This window comes from Bufo gargarizans, chromosome 1 (assembly GCF_014858855.1).
Source record: "Bufo gargarizans isolate SCDJY-AF-19 chromosome 1, ASM1485885v1, whole genome shotgun sequence".
NCBI lineage: Eukaryota > Metazoa > Chordata > Amphibia > Anura > Bufonidae > Bufo > Bufo gargarizans.
The window spans coordinates 323,845,290-323,866,142 of NC_058080.1; the positions used below are offsets into that span (position 1 = coordinate 323,845,290).

At 40.6% G+C, this 20,853-nt stretch overlaps 1 protein-coding gene across 1 annotated transcript; it reads left to right on the forward strand.

Annotated features, from left to right (window-relative positions):
- Positions 1–804: 804 nt before the first annotated feature.
- Positions 805–4,079, forward strand: LOC122928621 (bone morphogenetic protein 2-like). The gene is made up of 5 exons (XM_044281639.1): positions 805–1,099; positions 1,329–1,471; positions 1,652–1,774; positions 2,709–2,901; positions 3,673–4,079. Exons 1-5 carry the CDS (start codon positions 805–807, stop codon positions 4,077–4,079), a joined length of 1,161 nt encoding a protein of 386 aa, XP_044137574.1.
- Positions 4,080–20,853: the final 16,774 nt, after the last annotated feature.

The following is a 20,853-nucleotide window of genomic DNA, read 5'->3' on the forward strand; positions in this document are numbered from 1 at the left end:
AAGATCACCATTTTTGCTGCTGTTAGGGTTAGAAAAAAACGAGACAGCACATATCAAGTTATATCTGGTTCTATGTGTATGTGGGTATTAGGTGTAAAATATTACATCTATTAACATTAAATGGGCAGGGTTTTTGTGAAACATATTTCCCTTCTGAATGCTTTTCCTTTTGTACATATTTTTTAATAATTGTCCACCAAAAATGAATAGATTTTTAATATGTATTTTTAAATTGCACTCAATTGTAGCAAATAGGATATCTACTCTCCAGGCCACCTTAGGTGTATCACTTATTTGCTTAACAGAGTTTAATTTGTGCAAGTCAATGTTCTCCTGTTTGTCCCCATTAATAAATTCATTAGAAGGAAGTTAGTCTCCCACTGTGAGCAAACTGTCCTCATTCAGCCTGTTACAATGGAATAATTTCACATTTAGTCCAGAAAAATGATAAACAAACCAATCCTCTCCAGGTGGGGAAATCCTTGCTTGTTCTTCTAAAACAAGCCTACTTTATTCTCCTTTAAAATAAAGAATGTACACAGGACAACAGCTTCCAGTTTCACATAAATTGTGTACTGTAGGATAATTGCTAACAGAGCATTGCTAGTCTTGTTTCACACCTTGTTAGCACTGCAATTAGCTTTCTTTACATTTACTGATTGCTGTTTTGCATACTTGACTTAATTCCATCTTGGTTTAGAGCTTATGGTGCAGCTGTCTTGTAGCATTGTTATAAATTGTGGCACATGGCACACAGTGGACCATTCAACTGCAAGAGATCTAACAGTGAAGCAACTGGAAGACATGGTCCACACAAAGATGTTGGGTTTAGTGGTCGCGGTTATTTTCCTCCAAGGATGTATCTCAAGGCCTACTGAAACTACAGTGAACATAGAAGACCCCGAGCAAGTAAGATCTGAAGCTTTGAAAAGGCTATTAAAGGTTTTTGGCATTGAAGACCCACCGCATTCTCTTCATCATGTCAAACAACCACCCCAGTACATGATTGACCTTTACAACACTGTAGCTGATGCAGATGGTGTTACCAAAGACCCAGATCTTTTGGAGGGCAACACAGTCAGAAGTTTCTTTGACAAAGGTAAATCTTGCTTTCATGAAAATGCTCATTCATAAATTTCATGTTTAATTTTCATATTTATAATTTAGTTTATTTGATACTATGCAATCCTATTGTTGCAGTTACTGGCTTTTTAATTTTAAATATTAACAACTACTATACAATACATAATGCAATATTATTCAGAATATTTAGTTTACAATAAAACCATGCAATATATTATAGTTCTTTATCTCCCGTAATCTCTCAGTCCACAGTGACCAGATGTACTTTCTGTTCAACCTCTCAACTGTAACCAAAAATGAGAAGATTTTAACAGCCGAGATGCACCTTTTCAAACTTAAGCCAAGACCTTCAGAACATGCATACTTCAAAAGACATCATTTCTGCCAGGTGAGGGCCTGAAATTGGAAATATTAAATAGAATATGAAAGAATGTTTTAACACTTAAACATATTAAATGTTATATTCATTAGACTATAACAAGAATAGCGCCTTTTAATATGATGAGCCAAGTTTACTTCACTCTTTTTCTGAAGCTGATGATTTACTTACCCTATCTTTCTGGCACAGATAAGTGTGTACCTGGTTCTGGACAAAAATAAAATGGATTTAGCACAAGGAAGAAAGCTGTTATCATCAAAACTTGTCCCTTTTCATTCTTCAGGATGGGAAGTGTTTTCAATCACGCAAGCAGTGAGTATTCTGTTTTTGTTCTACTATCTATTTATAAGAATATGTAGCATTACTTCCCAGATTAGTTCTGGAGAATGATCCATTTCAGAAGCAGAAGCATTGTCTTAATCATTTGCATTGAAAACTTTAATAATATTTTTTTAAGAGGTTGTATGGGCTAGGACATCAATATTAGATTGGTGGGGGTCCGACAACCGGCACCCCAGCTGATCAGCTGTATGAGGAGACAGGGAACGCAGTGCGCACATGCCTTCTCCCTTCTCTCTTCCTGCCCTCTGCTGCTGTCCCATAGACATACAGCAGCGAGCAGGAAGAGAGAAGGGAGATGGCACTTGCACTGTCTCCTCAAACAGCTGATCGGCGGGGCTGCTGGGTGTCGGACCCCCAGCAATCTGATATTGATGACCTATCCTGAGGATAGGTCATGAATATTTAAAAGCCTGGCCATACCCCTTAAGTTACTTGTACCTCATGAGAGAATTTGAAAACTTAAGGCTGTAGCATACTGGCCAATGGTTGGCCATTTCATCGTTAATGAGCGTTTGCAAGAACGCTTGTTAGTGATGATCTGGCAGTGTAATACTGCCGCCGATTTCCAGATGAACGAGCAAGCACTTGTTCTTTGGGCAATTGGAATCTTTCAATAGGTTTAAAAATCATTGTTTGCCGGCAGCAGATCGTGCCATCTAATCACGATCTGCTGTTGGCAAACAATGATTCAGTATGGGGACGAGCGATGGCATTAGCAATCACTTGTCCCCATACTGTGGAGGAGATTGTTGCATATAATAACAGCAGTCTTCTCCGGTAGCGAGCACTTCCCTCCCGACAATCGCTTGCAGGATCGTTTAATCTAATACAGCCTTTAATTGTAAGGATAGTTTAGAAAGAACACTACCCAGAAGTAATGTAATCTTATCTTTTTATCTGACAGGTTCGTGCCTGGAATGATGAAAGCCACAATCATGGTATTCTTGTGACAGTGAAGAATCTCGGAGGAGGGCAAGCTGATGCTAATGTTATTCGCTTTGCCTCAGGAAAAGATCATCATGAAAGCAAGCAACCAATGCTTGTTCTCTTCACCGATGATGGGAGAAGAGGAGTTGTGTCTATGAGTAATCAGCCAGGTAAGATGGACACCATTTTAATAATATGTTATGACTCCTATAATGTTGAAAGGGAAGCTTTCAACATGCAAATACAATGTGCAAGAAGCATGTTATAGAACGGTAGGAGCTGGACAGATTGATACATAACTTCAATGGAAATTATTCAGCAATATATGTATTCAATTCATTTAAATTCCTGCTCGTTCTGAGCTTTGAAGCCAAGGATGTGGTCCTATCAGTGACGGACATCATGCTCTCTCTGACTGCAGAAGCACATTTAGCTGTTAATCACTCATAGGACCGTCCTTGACTTCAAAGCCCAGAATGTGCTGAAAATAAATGAATGATATACAGGCTATACTGAGTATTTTTCTATAGTACTATATATCAATCTGCTTAGCCTATCCTGCTCTCTAACACACTTCCTGAAGATTGCACTGTATTTTTATAGTAATAGCTCCTCTTTATAGTTAACCCTAGGACATCCATACATGACAGTTGTACATTAGCTCTATTGAATTCAAAATAACATAATATTTTGTGGTCTGCTATAAATGTTTTGTGAATTTTGTTGCACGAGCAAGGCGAAATGCAGTTTTTGGGGTTTGAGCCATTTTGTGTTTTTGATAATTGGTAAAAATCCAAAACAAGGCAGAACATCAGGTTTTACACATATATCTATAAGTACACATTAAATACATTGTTAAATATACTGACCATACTGTATTTAAGTATCATGTTACCATTATTATTTTAAACTTATTGCTATTATTAAATCCCTTTATATAGATAATCTTCCTTTGACCATACCCAATGAACCTTATATCTCGGCATCAAATAGAACAAGGATGGCAAGAGGTTTGCAGGAGGACGGACACTTGCCCTGCCAAAGACACCCACTTTATGTTGACTTTGAAGAAATTGGCTGGTCTGGTTGGATCATCTCCCCAAGAGGATATAATGCTTATCATTGTAAAGGGTCTTGCCCATTCCCTCTGGGTCAGAATATGAGACCCACTAATCATGCCACAGTGCAGTCTATAATTAACGCTCTCAAATTGACACAAGGTGTGAGTAGCCCATGCTGTGTCCCTGACAAACTCTTCTCTATAAACTTGCTTTACTTTGATGATGATGAAAATGTTGTCTTAAAGCAGTATGATGATATGGTTGCTAGTAGTTGTGGATGCCACTAAAGACTTAATGTACAGATGTCACTTGGACAGCAAGGCAGGCACTGCGGCATGCATTGAATGGTCCAATAATTATTACCTATTTACTTTTTAAGTTTAATAATTGTTTTGAAGCACTAGAGGATCATGGTAACAAATGCAAAGCAAGTAGTTATTTAAATGCTTGCTATTAATTCCTTTTAAAGGAGGCAGCTGATATTGTGGTTGCCTTGAGCGAACAGAAAAAGTACCAAACTGCACTAAATTTGGTATGTTTATTATAGAAAATTGTTTTGTTTGTTGAAATATACCTTTCTGGTATATTGCTTTTCCGGTATTACTGATGGCTAGTTTATTACAGTCTGAAGATCACTTCTTGCAGCCAAAAATACTGGAACCCTGATGGACCATGTTAAGGTAAATGGGGTTTGTCTAGGTTTGCCGGTATCCATTTGAAATTAGTCTCGCATAGCTGTCATGACTCTGTGGTAAACTGAAGCCATGACTTGAATGTGAACATAGTTGGTTTGCTAATACTGGAACACAATAGAGGGATTATTTTATGCCACTTCTGCTTATATTTTTGCATTAAAATATATTTTAAGTATAAAATAAAAATCTATAAAACATCTATAAAATTACATGTAAGAGACAGATCACTCTGATACTCATTAATTCCTCTAACTGCCACTGTGTGGTTGCTATTATACCTGTGTTAACCTGTGTCAAATACTATAACTTGTATCATATGTATATAAATAAAATGTTAATATATAACTGTTGATGACTAGATCTTGGACTATAGTATTTGTATATTTGTAAATGAACAGATGTGTTATAGATGTACATTTGAAAATTACAAATGCTTATTAAAATTTTGGTTAAACAATTTGTGTAAGGCAATGGGGGATTTTTGGCTGACACACAGGGTGTATTATGGTTTGCACTGAGGAGCAGTCTGTGGCTGGTACTGTATGATGTGTCAGCTGTGGTTGGATCTGTTTTACTTAAACATTAACTCCAGTGTACAAATGTCACTGGGATAAATTAAACTTTTTCTCAAAGGGTAAGAGCCCAATTGGATAGTTTGTCAATTAAAACATAACTTTTAATATAGATATTCTAAGATAAGGAGAAAATGAAACAACCCGGAACAACAACATGAATAATCTGGATGCGGTAGGTCAATTGGGTCTCATACTTTCTTGTTCTGTTTAGATGCCGTCGTGCACCCAGATACCAAAGTGTTCCTTATTTTGTTTCTTTATTATCTACTAGGGAATTTACCCTATATTTTTCATTTTCTTATCTTAGAATATCTATATTAAAAGTTATGTTTTAATTTACTAACTATCCAATTGGGATTTTACCCTTTGAGAAATAGCTCTGTTTCACTCCTTTGCTGCTGCACACCTAGAAGCAGGTCATGTTATTTGATCAGTGACTGACATGAGGCTCCCTCTTGAAAAGAGATCATATAGGGATTATACAGAATTATTTTTTTCCTTATTCCTTCCTCTCCCCCCTGTTTCCTTCCTTCCCCCATCTCCGCTTTTCTGATTGGTGGTGGATTTTTACAAGGGTGCTCGAATCCAGGCAGTCATCAGATCATGAGTAAGAACCGACCGGTTTGAAACATGTTGATCTGACAGGAGGTGTCGGGAGGTTTGTCCATTTTACTTTAGTCACAATGTTGTTTTTGGAATAAAGAGGATGCAATTTTGTCTTCTTCTTTGACGTTTGCTACATAGAGCTGGCCTTGGCTTTTCCGCTGCACGATGTATATTTGGTGAGCTGGACTTTTTTCTTTTTATGTTCGGATTATTCTCAAGGTTGTCCGTGTCTCACCTTCCCAGTTATATATTTATCTTCTGTGGAGTTGTAAGCCTTACCTCATTATATGTGACAGTATTGGACTTTCTCCCCTTTCTCCTCCCGTTGCACTTTTGAAACTTGACACACAATGGCTTCCATAGCAACTGCGGACCGCAGATTGAAAGCGGACTGAGTTTTTTCCACACAAGACCAGCAATTTTCTGATCAATTGGATATGAAACGAAAGATGCTTGATTTTGAGAAATTGCTACTACAAGAGCTGAGAATCTGGTTAGATCACACCACATTGACTAAATACGTGGAGAAATCCATGATCCCTCGTGGCCTTAGAATTAAAAAAATACCCACAACCATTTTTTCTGATACCTTTGTACAGCGATGGAACGAGACACTATCACAGTGTTCGCTACAATTAATGTCGCTTGTTATTGAATACGAAAGTGACAGGCTTACACAAATCCAGTTGGAAATTGAAGAAAACAAAAATTCTCCTGAAAAATATTCCAATGTGCCTGAATATGTGGCTTTGGAGGAGAATACGATGCTTGCCATTAAAAAGCTTGAAGATGAAACACAATAAATTCTAAAGAGATCTATTTGACTACAACAATGATCAAGTTTATGAATGGGACAGGTGTAGAATCCCCATCGCACTCCCAGGTCCATTCTAAAAAAATAGAATAATAAACGGCGGAATAAAACATCTAAAACCAAATCGGCACGTAAAGTCAGTTTTACATCTAGGACTCAAGGATGACCAGCGATTCACAGGAATCAGTGAAGGAACTCCCTATTGAGTCCCAGGAAACCCCTTAGTGACCACCCATACGCCTTTTTATGGCGGTCACTAAGGGGCCTTAGGCTGGGCCGCAGTCTAAGCACTGCACGGCTCCGGCTCTCACATGAGAGCCGGGGCCGTGCTGTAACAGCCCGACTGGCAGGAGTGCCGATCCGGGCTGTTTAACCCTTTATGTGCCGGGTGCAATGGTGCTCGCTACATGTAAAGTGGTGACAGAAGGAGCGGACTCCCTCTGTCTCCCATCAGCACCCCGAAAATGCGATCGCGGGGTGCTGATGTTTTGGGAAGCTTACCTGTCTTCAGTTATCTCCAGCAGGCTGTGCCTCTCTGGCGCAGCCTGCTGGTCAATGTTTGAATAGCATTGCTATTGAAATGTAATGCATTACAGAGATAATGCATTAAATTTTGAAAGCAATCAAAATACTGTATATTAAGTAGTAAAAAAAAATAGAAAAAAATACACATTTATTAAATAAAAAAATTCCATAAAATAAAAAAATATGCTTTTTTTCCATTGAAAATACGCTTTTCAATGAAAAAAATTGCAAAAAGAAAATATCCCCCATATGTTTGGTATTGCTGCGTCCGTAACGACCCAGACTACATAAATATTACATAAATTATCCCCTATGGTGAACTCCGTAAAAATAAAATAAAAAAAGCGACAGAATTTCTCATTTATTCTTAGTTTCCACCGAAAAAGTGAGGCAGTATGGGAGGGAATATAAAGGGAGACAATTAGTCTAAATAGGTGACACCTGGGACAAGGAAAGGAGATGACAAAGTGAAACCAAAACAAAGAACATCATGCAAGAGGTAGAGAAGGACGTCTGCCAGACCTTCTCACAGAACTGGTGGTGACAGTTCATCAGGGGACAATACCTAAATGGGTCAATACAGAAAAAGTGTGCCGCCTCTTAATGGACTAACAGCGCATTGATATATGCGCACCACATATTCATGAAATGCTTTGAAACAGAGGGGTTATAAACAAACCAATCAATGAGACCATAATCACAATTGCTTGGCAGTCATACTGTGACATAAGCATGGGCTGATATTACCTGCATCACTGCGTCCTGTGTTGTTTCCATTAGATACTAAGTGGGATCATACATACCAAGCCGCTTGAGGTGCAAGTAGAATTAATACAAACTCTCAATCTGCCAACTGTGTGACCAGAGATGTGTTCCTGGGGCCAGAAGATAGCTACATTATACCTGGGAAGTGTCTGATTTAAAAAGTGGGCACTCGAGTCTCTACGCTATTATCTGTTGGGGAGAAAGTTCCGTCTGGTAACCGACCACTCCCCTCTCAAGTGGATGAGCCAAGTCAAAGAGAGGAATGCTCGAGTCACCAGGTGGTTCTTGTCTCTACAGAACTTCAAGTTTTCCGTAAAACATAGGGTAGGCAGGTTACAGGAAAATGCAAATGCCTTGTCCCGGGCACACTGTCTGGCAGGTGTTCACCCCCTCAGGGTTAAACAAAGGGGGGAGGTATGTAGGAAAGCACAAAGGGCCGTCATTGAAGGAAGATATGTGTCACCGAGGTTGCTGGCCTCGGTGAGGTAAGAGCCGGTAATTTTAAGTGTCAGCGGCAGCTAGTGTTGACTGACACTATTGGTTATTTAGTGTGGCTGTAAAGCCGATCCGAGCCGGCTCTTACTGGGAGCAGCCAAAGTGTAGGCTGTTCCCCACATTCCAGGCCGGGTTTTGGTTAGGGATATAAAACCCAGCCAGCAGTCTAAGACTACTTTCACACTAGTGTTGTTTGAATCCGGCGTTCAATTCCGACACCGGTACTGCCCGCCGGATCAGGAAAAATGTGTGAAAACGTATTACATTTGAATCATGATCAGAATTTTGATCATAATGAAAAAATGCATTGGAAAAAACGGATCCACCATTTATGGACTTTAACTTTTTTTTCTAATTTTTCGGGTTTAACATGCAAAAGCCGGATCCGGTTTGAAGGAAAAACACGCCGCCGGATCCGGCGTTAATGCAAGTCAATGGGAAAAAGACCGTATCCGGCGTTCAGTCAAAGTGTTCTGGATTTTTGGCCAGAGGTAAAAATACAACAAGCTACGGTTTTCTGAAAAGCCTGATCAGTCAAAAAGACTGAACTGAAGACATCCTGATGCATCCTGAATGAATTACTCTCCATTCAGAATGCATGGGGATAAAACTGATCAGTTCTTTTCCGGATTTGAGCCCTTAGGACGGAACTCAGCGCCGGAAAAGAAAAACGCTAGTGTGAAAGTACCCTTAGCTGGGTGTAGATTATCCTCCATTTCACAGTGAATCTGTGGAGTCTCTGTGGTTTTGAGATCTACATGATGTGTGCCGTACTAAAGGGCTGAGAGCCGCATTGCTGGGAAGTAGGCCCTAAAGCCTGTTGGAGACTGCTACTGCCAAAACCGCTGACAAGGTGAATGCTTTTTGTTCTGTGCACTTGCCATGGTCTGAATGAACACCAAGACGACGAACTGTCATTTTTGTTTATGTGTGAATAAACACTCCATTATTTAAGTCAAAGACTTTATTTTTGCCTCTGTACTGCGTCCGCTAATCTGCCTACCAGAGCGAATCCCCACATCTGAAACAGTTAAGTGAAAACTCTAACCTTATTATTAAAATGGCAGATAAGGGTGGTTTGGTGGTAATTATGGAGAAAGATGCTTATAGTCAATAAATGATGAATCCTCCTCCAGAAGACTAGATGAAAGCCCTTTACCTAAATTCCATAATTTTTTCAGTGTCAAAGAATATGATTAGGGTTGAGCGAACCCGAACTGTAAAGTACAGGTTCGTACCTAACTTTAGGATTTTTGGACCCCGGACCCGAACCTGGCGAGTTAATGGCGCTTTTTGAAAGGCTGCAGAGTATCCAATCAACAAGCGTTTAACTCGTGTGCCCTTAGAAGCCATCACATCCATGCCTACTAATGGCATGGCTGGGATGGGCCAGTGCAGCATGTGACCCAGCCTCTATATAAGCTGGAGTCACTTAGCGCTGCACGTCACTCTGCTCTTATTAGTGTAGGGATAGGATGCTGCTACTGTGAGGGAGAGAATAGGAAAGAATATTTTATCAGAAGTGCTTGTTTAACTTAACAGTCTACGGCGATTTTGGTTTGTTTTTTACCCTGCCCTGAGCCCAGTGACACAGGAAAAAAACTTTTATCTGTCTGTTAGTTAGGTGGGCATTGGTGGCTATTTTATGCAAGTTCAGTGCACCAGCACAGCATATGTGCATTTGTGACAGTCAAATACAAGCCTGAAATACTGCAATAATACTCTCTGTTTAAAAAAACACCCATTTTGGGCAATACTCTACATCTGGTGCTTTTGCTGCGCGTGTCAGTGTGAAATACAAGCTTGAACTACTGCAATAATAATCTGGGTTTAAAAAACACCCATTTTGGGCAATACCCTAAATCTGGGACATTTGCTGCATTTTTTTTAGTGTAAAATACAAGCTTTAAATACTTCAATAATATTTGGGGTAAAAAAACAAAACAATTTTGGGTATTACCCTACATCTGGGGCCTTTGTGCATGTGTCAGTGTGAAATACAAGCTTGAAATACTGCAATAATATTCTGGGTTTAAAAAAAACACCCATTTGTGGCAATAACCTACATCTGGGGCCTTTCCTGCATCTGTCAGTGTGAAATACAAGCTTTAAATACTGCAATAATACTCTGGGTTAAAAAAAAACACCCATTTTGGGCAATACTCTACATCTGGTGCTTTTGCTGCGCGTGTCAGTGTGAAATACAAGCTTAAAATACTGCAATAATATTCTGGGTTTAAAAAAATACAAATTTTTGGCAAAACCCTACATCTGGGGCCTTTGCTGCATGTGTCTGTGTAAAATACAAGCTTAAAATACTGCAATAATATGCTGGGTTTAAAAAAACACCCATTTTGGCAACACAGTACATCTGGGGCCTTTGCTGCATCTGTCAGTGTGAAATACAAGCTTTAAATACTGCAATAATATTTTGGGTTAAAAAATATTTTTTGGGGCAATACCCTACATCTGGGGCCTTTGCTGCATCTGTCAGTGTGAAATACAAACTTTGAAAACTGCAATAATATTCTGGGTTTAAAAAAACACAAATTTTTGGCAATACCCTACATCTAGGGCCTTTGCTGCATTTGTCAGTGTTAAATACAAGATTGAAATACTGCAATAATATTCTGGGTTTAAAAAAAACACCAATTTTTCCAATACCCTACATCTGGGGCCTTTGCTGCATCTGCCAGTCAGAAATGCAAGCTTTAAATAATGCAATAATATTCTGGATTAAAAAACACTTATTTTGGACAAAATACATAATTTGCAGCCTTTGCTGCATCTGTCAGTGTGAAATACAAGCTCGAAATACTGCAATAATACTCTGGGTTAAAAAAAAAATAATAATTTGCCAATACCCTACATCTGGGGCCTTTGCTGAATTTGTCAGTGTGAAATACAAGTTTGAAAAAAAATGCCATAATATTCTGTGGGTTTAAAAAAACACCAATTTTTGGCATACCCTACATCTGGAGCCTTTGCTGCATTTTTCAGCGTGAAATACAAGATTGAAATACTGAAATAATGTTCTGAGTTAAAAAAAACACCCATTTTTGGTAATACCCTACATCTGGTGCCTTTGCTGCATGTGTCTGTGTGAAATACAAGCTTGAAAACCTGCAATAATATTCTGGGTTTAAAAAAAACACCCATTTTGGCAAAACCCTACATCTGGGGCCTTAGCTGCACCTGTCAGTGTGAAATACAAGCTTTAAATACTGCAATAATATTTTGGGTTTAGAAAAACACCCATTTCTTTGCAATGCCCTACATCTGGGGCCTTTGCTGCATCTGTCAGTGTGAAATACAAGCTTTAAATACTGCAATAATATTCTAGGTTTAAAAAAACACCCATTTTTTTGCAATACCCTACATCTGTAGCCTTTGCTACATTAGCCAGTGTGAAATACAAGCTTGAAATACTGCAATAATATTCTGGGTTTAAAAAACACCAATTGTTGGCAATATCCTGCATCTGGGGCCTTTGCTGCATTTGTCAGTGTTAAATACAAGCTTGAAATACTGCAATAATATTCTGGGTTTTAAAAAACACAAATTTTTCCAATACCCTACATCTGGGGCCTTTGCTGCATCTGTCAGTCTGAAATACAAGCTTTAAATACTGCAATAATATTCTGGGTTTTAAAAAACAGCAATTTTTCCAATACCCTACATCTGGGGCCTTTGCTGCATTTGTCAATGTGAAATACAAGCTTGAAATACTGCAATAATATTCTGTTATTAAAAAACACTTATTTTGGGCAAAATACATAATTTGCAGCCTTTGCTGCATCTGTCAGTGTGAAATATAAGCTTGAAATACTGCAATAATATTCTACGTTTAAAAAAACACCCATTTTGGGCAATACCCTACATCTGGGGCCTTTGCTGCATTTTTTGGTGTGAAATACAAGCTTGAAATACTGCAATAATATTCTGGGTTTTAAAAAAACACCCATTTTGGGCAATGCCCTACATCTGGGGCCTTTGCTGCATGTGTCAGTGTGAAATACAAGCTTGAAATACTGCCATAATATTCTGAGTTTAAAAAACCACACATTCTTGGCAATACCATACATCTGGGGCCTTTGCTCCATCTGTCAGTGTGAAAAAGTTGCGCCTCCTATAAGGGGTCGTGATATAAAAAAGAAAACTTTGCTACACAAAGCTTTTTGTTTTTTTTTAGACTTAATACCAGAATTTCATATGGATTAAATCTCAGAAAGGAATATTTTTATATTTATAGCTGATTGTATTAATACATTGTGATAGACTATTAATGCATTGTGATACATTGTTGTTGTCAGTTTTGCAGTGGGGTTTGGACATATATATTTTTCTGTGAGAATTTTTCTCTTTTCTCTTTTGTCCCCCTACCACAGTGTTTTCTTCCCTCTCTTATGTCTAGCAGGTCATTACTGGATTTCATGCACACAGTGTATTTATTTTGTCTACAACCTGATGTTAATGCATGCATTTTAGGTGTTGCTCTTTTGAACAACACATATATATATTCTAGTGTAAACCTTGCATGACTTCCAGTTCTTTCCTCTAGGTTTTAATTGCATATTTAATTATTGTGTGATGGTGAGTCACATTTTGAGTGGGAGCTGCTTGTATTCGGGCTGCTTTTCCAATACCCTACATCTGGGACCTTTGCTGCATCTGTCAGTCTGAAATACAAGCTTTAAATAACAGCAATAATATTCTGGATTAAAAAAACACACTCATTTTTAGCAATACACTACCTCTGGGGCCTTTGCTGCATTTGTCAGTGTGAAATACAAGCTTGAAATACTGCAATAATATTCTGTTATTAAAAAACACTTATTTTGGACAAAATACATAATTTGTGGCCTTTGCTGCATCTGTCAGTGTGAAATACAAGCTCGAAATACTGCAATAATACTCTAGGTTAAAAAAACCACAATTTTTTGGCAATACCCTACATCTGGGGCCTTTGCTGAATTTGTCAGTGTGAAATACAAGTTTGAAAAAAATGCCATAATATTCTGGGTTTAAAAAAAACATTTTTGGCATACCCTACATCTGGAGCCTTTGCTGCATTTTTCAGCGTGAAATACAAGATTGAAATACTGAAATAATGTTCTGGGTTTAAAAAAACACCCATTTTTGTTAATACCCTACATCTGGTGCCTTTGCTGCATGTGTCTGTGTGAAATACAAGCTTGAAAAACTGCAATAATATTCTGGGTTTAAAAAAACACCCATTGTGGCAAAACCCTACATCTGGGGCATTAGCTGCATCTGTCAGTGTGAAATACAAGCTTTAACCACTTCAGCCCCGCTAGCTGAAACCCCCTTCATGACCAGAGCACTTTTTACACTTCGGCACTACACTCCTTTCCCCATTTATCGCTCGGTCATGCAACTTACCACCCAAATGAATTTTACCTCCTTTTCTTCTCACTAATAGAGCTTTCATTTGGTGGTATTTTATTGCTGCTGACATTTTTACATTTTTTGTTATTAATCAAAATGTAACGATTTTTTTGCAAAAAAATGACATTTTTCACTTTCAGCTGTAAAATTTTGCAAAAAAAACGACATCCATATATACATTTTTCACCAAATTTATTGTTCTACATGTCTTTGATTAAAAAAAAAATGTTTGGGCAAAAAAAAAAAATGGTTTGGGTAAAAGTTATAGCGTTTACACACTATGGTACAAAAATGTGAATTTCCGCTTTTTGAAACAGCTCTGATTTTCTGAGCACCTGTCATGATTCCTGAGGTTCTACAATGCCCAAACAGTAGAAAAACCCCACAAATGACCCCATTTCGGAAAGTAGACACCCTAAGGTATTCGCTGATGGGCATAGTGAGTTCATAGAACTTTTTATTTTTTGTCACAAGTTAGCGGAAAATGATGATTTTTTTTTTTTTTTCTTACAAAGTCTCATATTCCACTAACTTGCGACAAAAAATAAAAAATTTGAGGAACTCACCATGCCCCTCACAGAATACCTTGGTGTGTCTTCTTTCCAAAATGGGGTCACTTGTGGGGTAGTTATACTGCCCTGGCAATTTAGGGGCCCAAATGTGTGAGAAGAACTTTGCAATCAAAATGTGTAAAAAATGACCGGTGAAATCCAAAAGGTGCACTTTGGAATATGTGCCCCTTTGCCCACCTTGGCAGCAAAAAAGTGTCACACATCTGGTATCCCTGTATTTAGGAGATGTTGGGGAATGTGTTTTGGGGTGTCATTTTACATATACCCATGCTGGGTGAGAGAAATATCTTGGCAAAAGACAACTTTTCCCATTTTTTTATACAAAGTTGGCATTTGATCAAGATATTTTTCTCACCCAGCATGGTTATATGTAAAATGACACCCCAAAACACATTCCCCAACTTCCCCTGAGTACGGTGATACCAGATGTGTCACACTTTTTTGCTGCCAAGGTGGGCAAAGGGGCACATATTCCAAAGTGCACCTTTCGGATTTTGCAGGCCATTTTTTACACATTTTGATTGCAAGGTACTTCTCACACATTTGGGCCCCTAAATTGCCAGGGCAGTATAACTACGCCACAAGTGACCCCATTTTGGAAAGAAGACACCCCAAGGTATTCCGTGAGGTGCACTGCGAGTTCCTAGAATTTTTATTTTTTTGTCACAAGTTAGCGGAAAATTATGATTTTTTTTTCTTCTCTTTTTTCCTTACAAAGTCTCATATTCCACTAACTTGCGACAAAAAATTAAAAATTCTAGGAACTCGCCATGCCCCTCACGGAATACCTTGGGGTGTCTTCTTTCCAAAATGGGGTCACTTGTGGCGTAGTTATACTTCCCTGGCAATTTAGGGGCCCATATGTGTGAGAAGTACTTTGCAATCAAAATCTGTAAAAAATGACCGGTGAAATCCGAAAGGTGCACTTTGGAATATGTGCCCCTTTGCCCACCTTGGCATCAAAAAAGTGTCACACATCTGGTATCGCCGTACTCAGGAAAAGTTGGGGAATGTGTTTTGGGGTGTCATTTTACATATACCCATGCTGGGTGAGAGGGTGAGAGAAATATCTTGGCAAAAGACAACTTTTCCCATTTTTTTATACAAAGTTGGCATTTGACCAAGATATTTTTTTCACCCAGCATGGGTATATGTAAAATGACACCCCAAAACACATTCACCAACTTCTCCTGAGTACGGCGATACCAGATGTGTCACACTTTTTTGCTGCCAAGGTGGGCAAAGGGGCACATATTCCAAAGTGCACCTTTCGGGTTTCGCAGGCCATTTTTTACACATTTTGATTGCAAGGTACTTCTCACACATTTGGGCCCCTAAATTGCCAGGGCAGTATAACTACGCCACAAGTGACCCCATTTTGGAAAGAAGACACCCCAAGGTATTCCGTGAGGGGCACTGCGAGTTCCTAAAATTTATTTATTTTTGTCACAAGTTAGCGGAAAATGATGATTTTTTTTTTCTCTTTTTTCCTTACAAAGTCTCATATTCCACTAACTTGCGACAAAAAAAAAAAAATTCGAGGAACTCACCATGCCCCTCACGGAATACCTTGGGGTGTCTTCTTTCCAAAATGGGGTCACTTGTGGGGTAGTTATACTGCCCTGGCAATTTAGGGGCCCAAATGTGTGAGAAGTACTTTGCAATCAAAATGTGTAAAAAATGGCCTGCGAAATCCGAAAGGTGCACTTTGGAATATGTGCCCCTTTGCCCACCTTGGCTGCAAAAAAGTGTCACACATCTGGTATCGCCGTACTCAGGAGAAGTTGGGGAATGTGTTTTGGGGTGTCATTTTACATATACCCATGCTGGGTGAGAGAAATATCCTGGCAAAAGACAACTTTTCCAATTTGTTTATACAAAGTTGGCATTTGATCAAGATGTTTATCTCACCCAGCATGGGTATATGTAAAATGACACCCCAAAACACATTCCCCAACTTCTCCTGAGTACGGCGATACCAGATGTGTGACACTTTTTTGCAGCCTAGATGCGCAAAGGTGCCCAAATTCCTTTTAGGAGGGCATTTTTAGACATTTGGATCCCAGACTTCTTCTCACGCTTTAGGGCCCCTAAAAAGCCAGGGCAGTATAAATACCCCACATGTGACCCCACTTTGGAAATAAGACACCCCAAGGTATCCAATGAGGGGCCTGGCAAGTTCATAGAATTTTTTTTTTTTTCGCATAAGTTAGCGGAATATGATTTTTATTTTATTTTTTTCTCACAAAGTCTCACTTTCCGCTAACTTAGGACAAAAATTTAAATCTTTCATGGACTCAATTTGCCCCTCAGCGAATACCTTGGGGTGTCTTCTTTCCAAAATGGGGTCAGTTGTGGGGTGTTTGTACTGCCCTGGCATTTGAGGGTCTCCGCAATCATTACATGTATGGCCAGCATTAGGAGTTTCTGCTATTATCCTTATATTGAGCATACAGGTAATGAGATTTTTTTTTTCTGTTCAGCCTCTGGGCTGAAAGAAAAAAATGAACGGCACAGATTTCTTCATTCGGATCGATCAATGTGGATGAAAAAATCTCTGCCAAAAAAAAATAAATGGAGGGGAAAGGCGTCTGCCAGGACATAGGAGCTCCGCCCTACATCCATACCCACTTAGCTCGTATGCCCTGGCAAACCAGATTTCTCCATTCACATCAATCGATGTGGATGAATAAATCATTGCCGGGATTTTTAATTTTTTTTATATATATATACAAAGTGTTTGCCAAAGCATAGGAACGCCGCCTCCTCCTCAGCTCGTATGCCTCGGCAAACGTATCTGTTACTGCAGAGGAGAAAATCTCGTCTTGCAGCGCCGCATACACCGACTTGCGTGTAATCTGACAGCAGCGCAATGCTTCTGTCAGAATGCACATCAGTGCTGCAGCTAATCGATCGGTTGGTCCACCTGGAAGGTAAAAAAAAAAAAAAAAACTTTAACTTTTTTAACTGAACATTAACTTTTGCTTACTGGTGTTTTTTTTTTTTTTTACCTTTATAGAACAAACCTCTCCTTCCCCATGAGTCAATGTGCAAAGCGCAAATCGCCCAAATATGTGGCGAAGTGCGTTATGCACTTTGTCCCATGTGAAAGGAGACGTTTGCAGCAGCAGTGAGTGAATGGGCCCTAATAGCCCTGTGTGCCTGTCCTGGTGAGATGATCCCTATGCTAATAGTGTACCTGTGCTGTGAGTGGTACTTCCAGAAACACTCTCCAAAGCATAGGGCAGGGTGGTCCGGACAGAAATAGCGGGTGTCACGCCTTATTCCACTCCTGCTACAGACACGACATCTTTTTCGGGGTGACGGTTGGGTTGAGGTACCAGGAACGACATTGGGGAAATGTCGCTCGTGTAGACGGCTACCTACACTGGTGGATGGGGCCACGGAACCTCCTGGGTACAGGAGGTTCTCGATGATCTCTTCCTGAAATTTGAGGAAGGATCCAGTTCTCCCAGCCTTACTGTAGAGAACAAAACTATTGTACAGAGCCAATTGAATTAAATATACAGACACCTTCTTATACCAGCATCTGGTTCTGCGGGAAACTAAATACGGAGACAACATCTGGTCATTGAAGTCCACCCCTCCCATGTGAAGGTTATAGTCGTGGACTGAGAGGGGCTTTTCAATGACACGGGTTGCTCGCTCAATTTGTATTGTCATGTCTGCGTGAATGGAGGAGAGCATGTAAACGTCACGCTTGTCTCTCCATTTCACCGCGAGCAGTTCTTCGTTACACAGTGCGGCCCTCTGCCCCCTTGCAAGACGGGTGGTAACGAGCCGTTGGGGAAGCCCGCGCGACTAGTTCGCGCGGTACCACAGGCGCCAATCCGTTCTAGAAACAAATGCCTAAAGAGGGCCACACCAAGTCCCAAACTGTCTTCCCACTGCTCCCCAGGTAGTCAGGGCAACCGACCGGCTCCAGGGTCTGATCTTTTCCCTCATAGATCCGAAATTTGTGGGTATAGCCTGTGGCCCTTTCACAGAGCTTATACAATTTGACCCCATACCGGGCGCGCTTGCTTGGGATGTATTGTTTGAAGCCAAGGCGCCCGGTAAAATGTATCAGGGACTCGTCTACGCAGATGTTTTGCTCTGGGGTATACAAATCTGCAAATTTCTGGTTGAAATGGTCTATGAGGGGCCGAATTTTGTGGAGCCGGTCAAAAGCAGGATGGCCCCTGGGACGGGAGGCGGTGTTGTCACTAAAGTGCAGGATACGCAGGATGGCCTCAAAACGTGCCCTGGACATAGCAGCAGAGAACATGGGCATGTGATGAATCGGGTTCGTGGACCAATATGACCGCAATTCATGCTTTTTTGTCAGGCCCATGTTGAGGAGGAGGCCCAGAAAAGTTTTAATTTCGGAAACTTGGACTGGTTTCCACCGGAAAGGCTGGGCATAAAAGCTTCCCGGGTTAGCGGTGATAAATTGTGTGGCATACCTGTTTGTTTCGGCCACAACTATGTCTAAGAGCTCCGCAGTCAAGAACAGCTCAAAAAATCCCAGGGCCGAACCGATCTGAGCTGTCTCAACCCGAACTCCAGACTGGGCAGTGAAAGGGAAAACTACGGGTGCGGCTGAAGTTGGGGACTGCCAATCAGGGTTTGCCAGCACCTCTGGGATTCTAGGGGCTCTACGGGCACGTCTTTGCAGTGGCTGCGACGGGGTCACTACTGCACGTGCCACCATACCAGCTTCAACTGTCCTTCTGGTGCTCGCTACTTCACCAGGTTGTACGGCAGTGCTGGTACTAGGTCCAGGGAGGGCTGGGCTGCTGGTGTATGCCTCACCACGTAATCCGACAGCACCAGCCCCACTCTGCTGCTCTTGAAGCGGATCCTGCGCAACCTGTGGTCTAGCGACACGGGGCCGGGTACGCCTGGTGGTATCAGGGACCTCAGCCTCCTCGTCCGAACTTTGGGTCAGAGAGCCACTGCTTTCTACAGGTTCGTATTCTGACCCGCTGGATTCATCAGATGAGGGTTCCCACTCCTCATCCGACTGGGTCAGAAGCCTGTAGGCCTCTTCAGAAGAATACCCCCTGTTTGACATTTTGGGCAACTAAATTTAGGGGTATTCCCTGAGACTACCCAAGAAAAAAAAAGCAAGCCTGTCTTACAAAGGGGAGGCTAGCGAAGTACCGGAGGCCGCTGCGGTTGATAAAAAATTAAAAACAGATTTTTTTATCGCCGCAGTGCGTGTAAAGTGAATGTGCAGCGATTTTTTGTCACTGCGGTGGGGCGGGCGTGGGCGAACGCACGTGTGGGCGACCGATCAGGCCTGATCGGGCAAACACAGTGTTTTGGGTGGAGGGCGAACTAAAGTGACACTAGTACTATTATAGATCTGACAGTGATCAGTTTTGATCACTTCCAGATACTATAAAAGTACAAATGCTGATTAGCGATACGCTAATCAGCGAATAACGGACTGCGGTGCGGTGGGCTGGGCGCTAACTGATCGCTAACTACCTAACCAAGGGGCCTAAACTATACCTAAAACCTAACGGTCAATACCAGTGAAAAAAAAAAGTGACAGTTTACACTGATCACTTTTTTCCTTTCACTAGTGATTGACAGGGGCGATCAAAGGGTTAATTAGGGTTCAGGGGGGTGATCTGGGGCTAGTATGTGTAGTGTTGGTGTACTCACTGTGAAGCCTGCTCCTCTGCTGGATCCAAGCGACGAAAAGAACCAGCAGAGGAGCAGGCAGCCATATATCAGATCATATTTACTAATATGATCTGATATCTGGCCTTTGATTGGTTTTTTTAAAAATCGCCAGCCTGCCAGCCGCGATCATTGGCTGACAGGCTGGTGACCCGACCCCCCCTCTACGAAATGACGGCGCGAACTGCGCATGCGCGCGCGCATATTCGCGTCATCTCGCGTCTCGCGAGATGACGCGTATATGCGTGACTGTGCGCTGCCGCCTCCGGACCGCACATCTGCGTTAGGCGGTCCGGAGGCGGTTAAATACTGCAATAATATTTTGGGTTAAAAAAACACACATTTCTGGCAATACCCTACATCTGGGGCATTAGCTGCATCTGTCAGTGTGAAATACAAGCTTTAAATACTGCAATAATATTCTAGGTTTAAAAAAACACCAATTTTTCTGCAATACCCTACATCTGTAGCCTTAGCTACATTAGTCAGTGTTAAATACAAGCTTGAAATACTGCAAAGTATTCTGGGTTGTAAAAAACACCAATTTTTCAAATACCCTACATCTGGGGCCTTTGCTGCATCTGTCAGTCTGAAATACAAGCTTTAAATACTGCAATAATATCCTGGATTTAAAAAAACACCAATTTTTAGCAATACACTACCTCAGGGGCCTTTGCTGCATTTGTCAGTGTGAAATACAAGCTTGAAATACTGCAATAATATTCTGTTATTAAAAAACACTTATTTTGGGCAAAATACATAATTTGCGGCCATTGCTGCATCTGTCAGTGTGAAATATAAGCTTGAAATACTGCATTAATATTCTGGGTTTAAAAAAACACCAATTTTGGGCAATACCCTACATCTGGGGCCTTTGCTGCATTTTTTGTGTGAAATACAAGCTTGAAATA

Coding starts and splice junctions, on each gene's coding strand:
- LOC122928621 (XM_044281639.1), top strand. CDS start 805: ATGGTCCACACAAAGATGTTGGGTTTAGTGGTCGCGGTTATTTTCCTC. Junction 1,100..1,328: donor CAGAAGTTTCTTTGACAAAG/GTAAATCTTGCT, acceptor GTAATCTCTCAG/TCCACAGTGACCAGATGTAC. Junction 1,472..1,651: donor AAAGACATCATTTCTGCCAG/GTGAGGGCCTGA, acceptor TTTCTGGCACAG/ATAAGTGTGTACCTGGTTCT.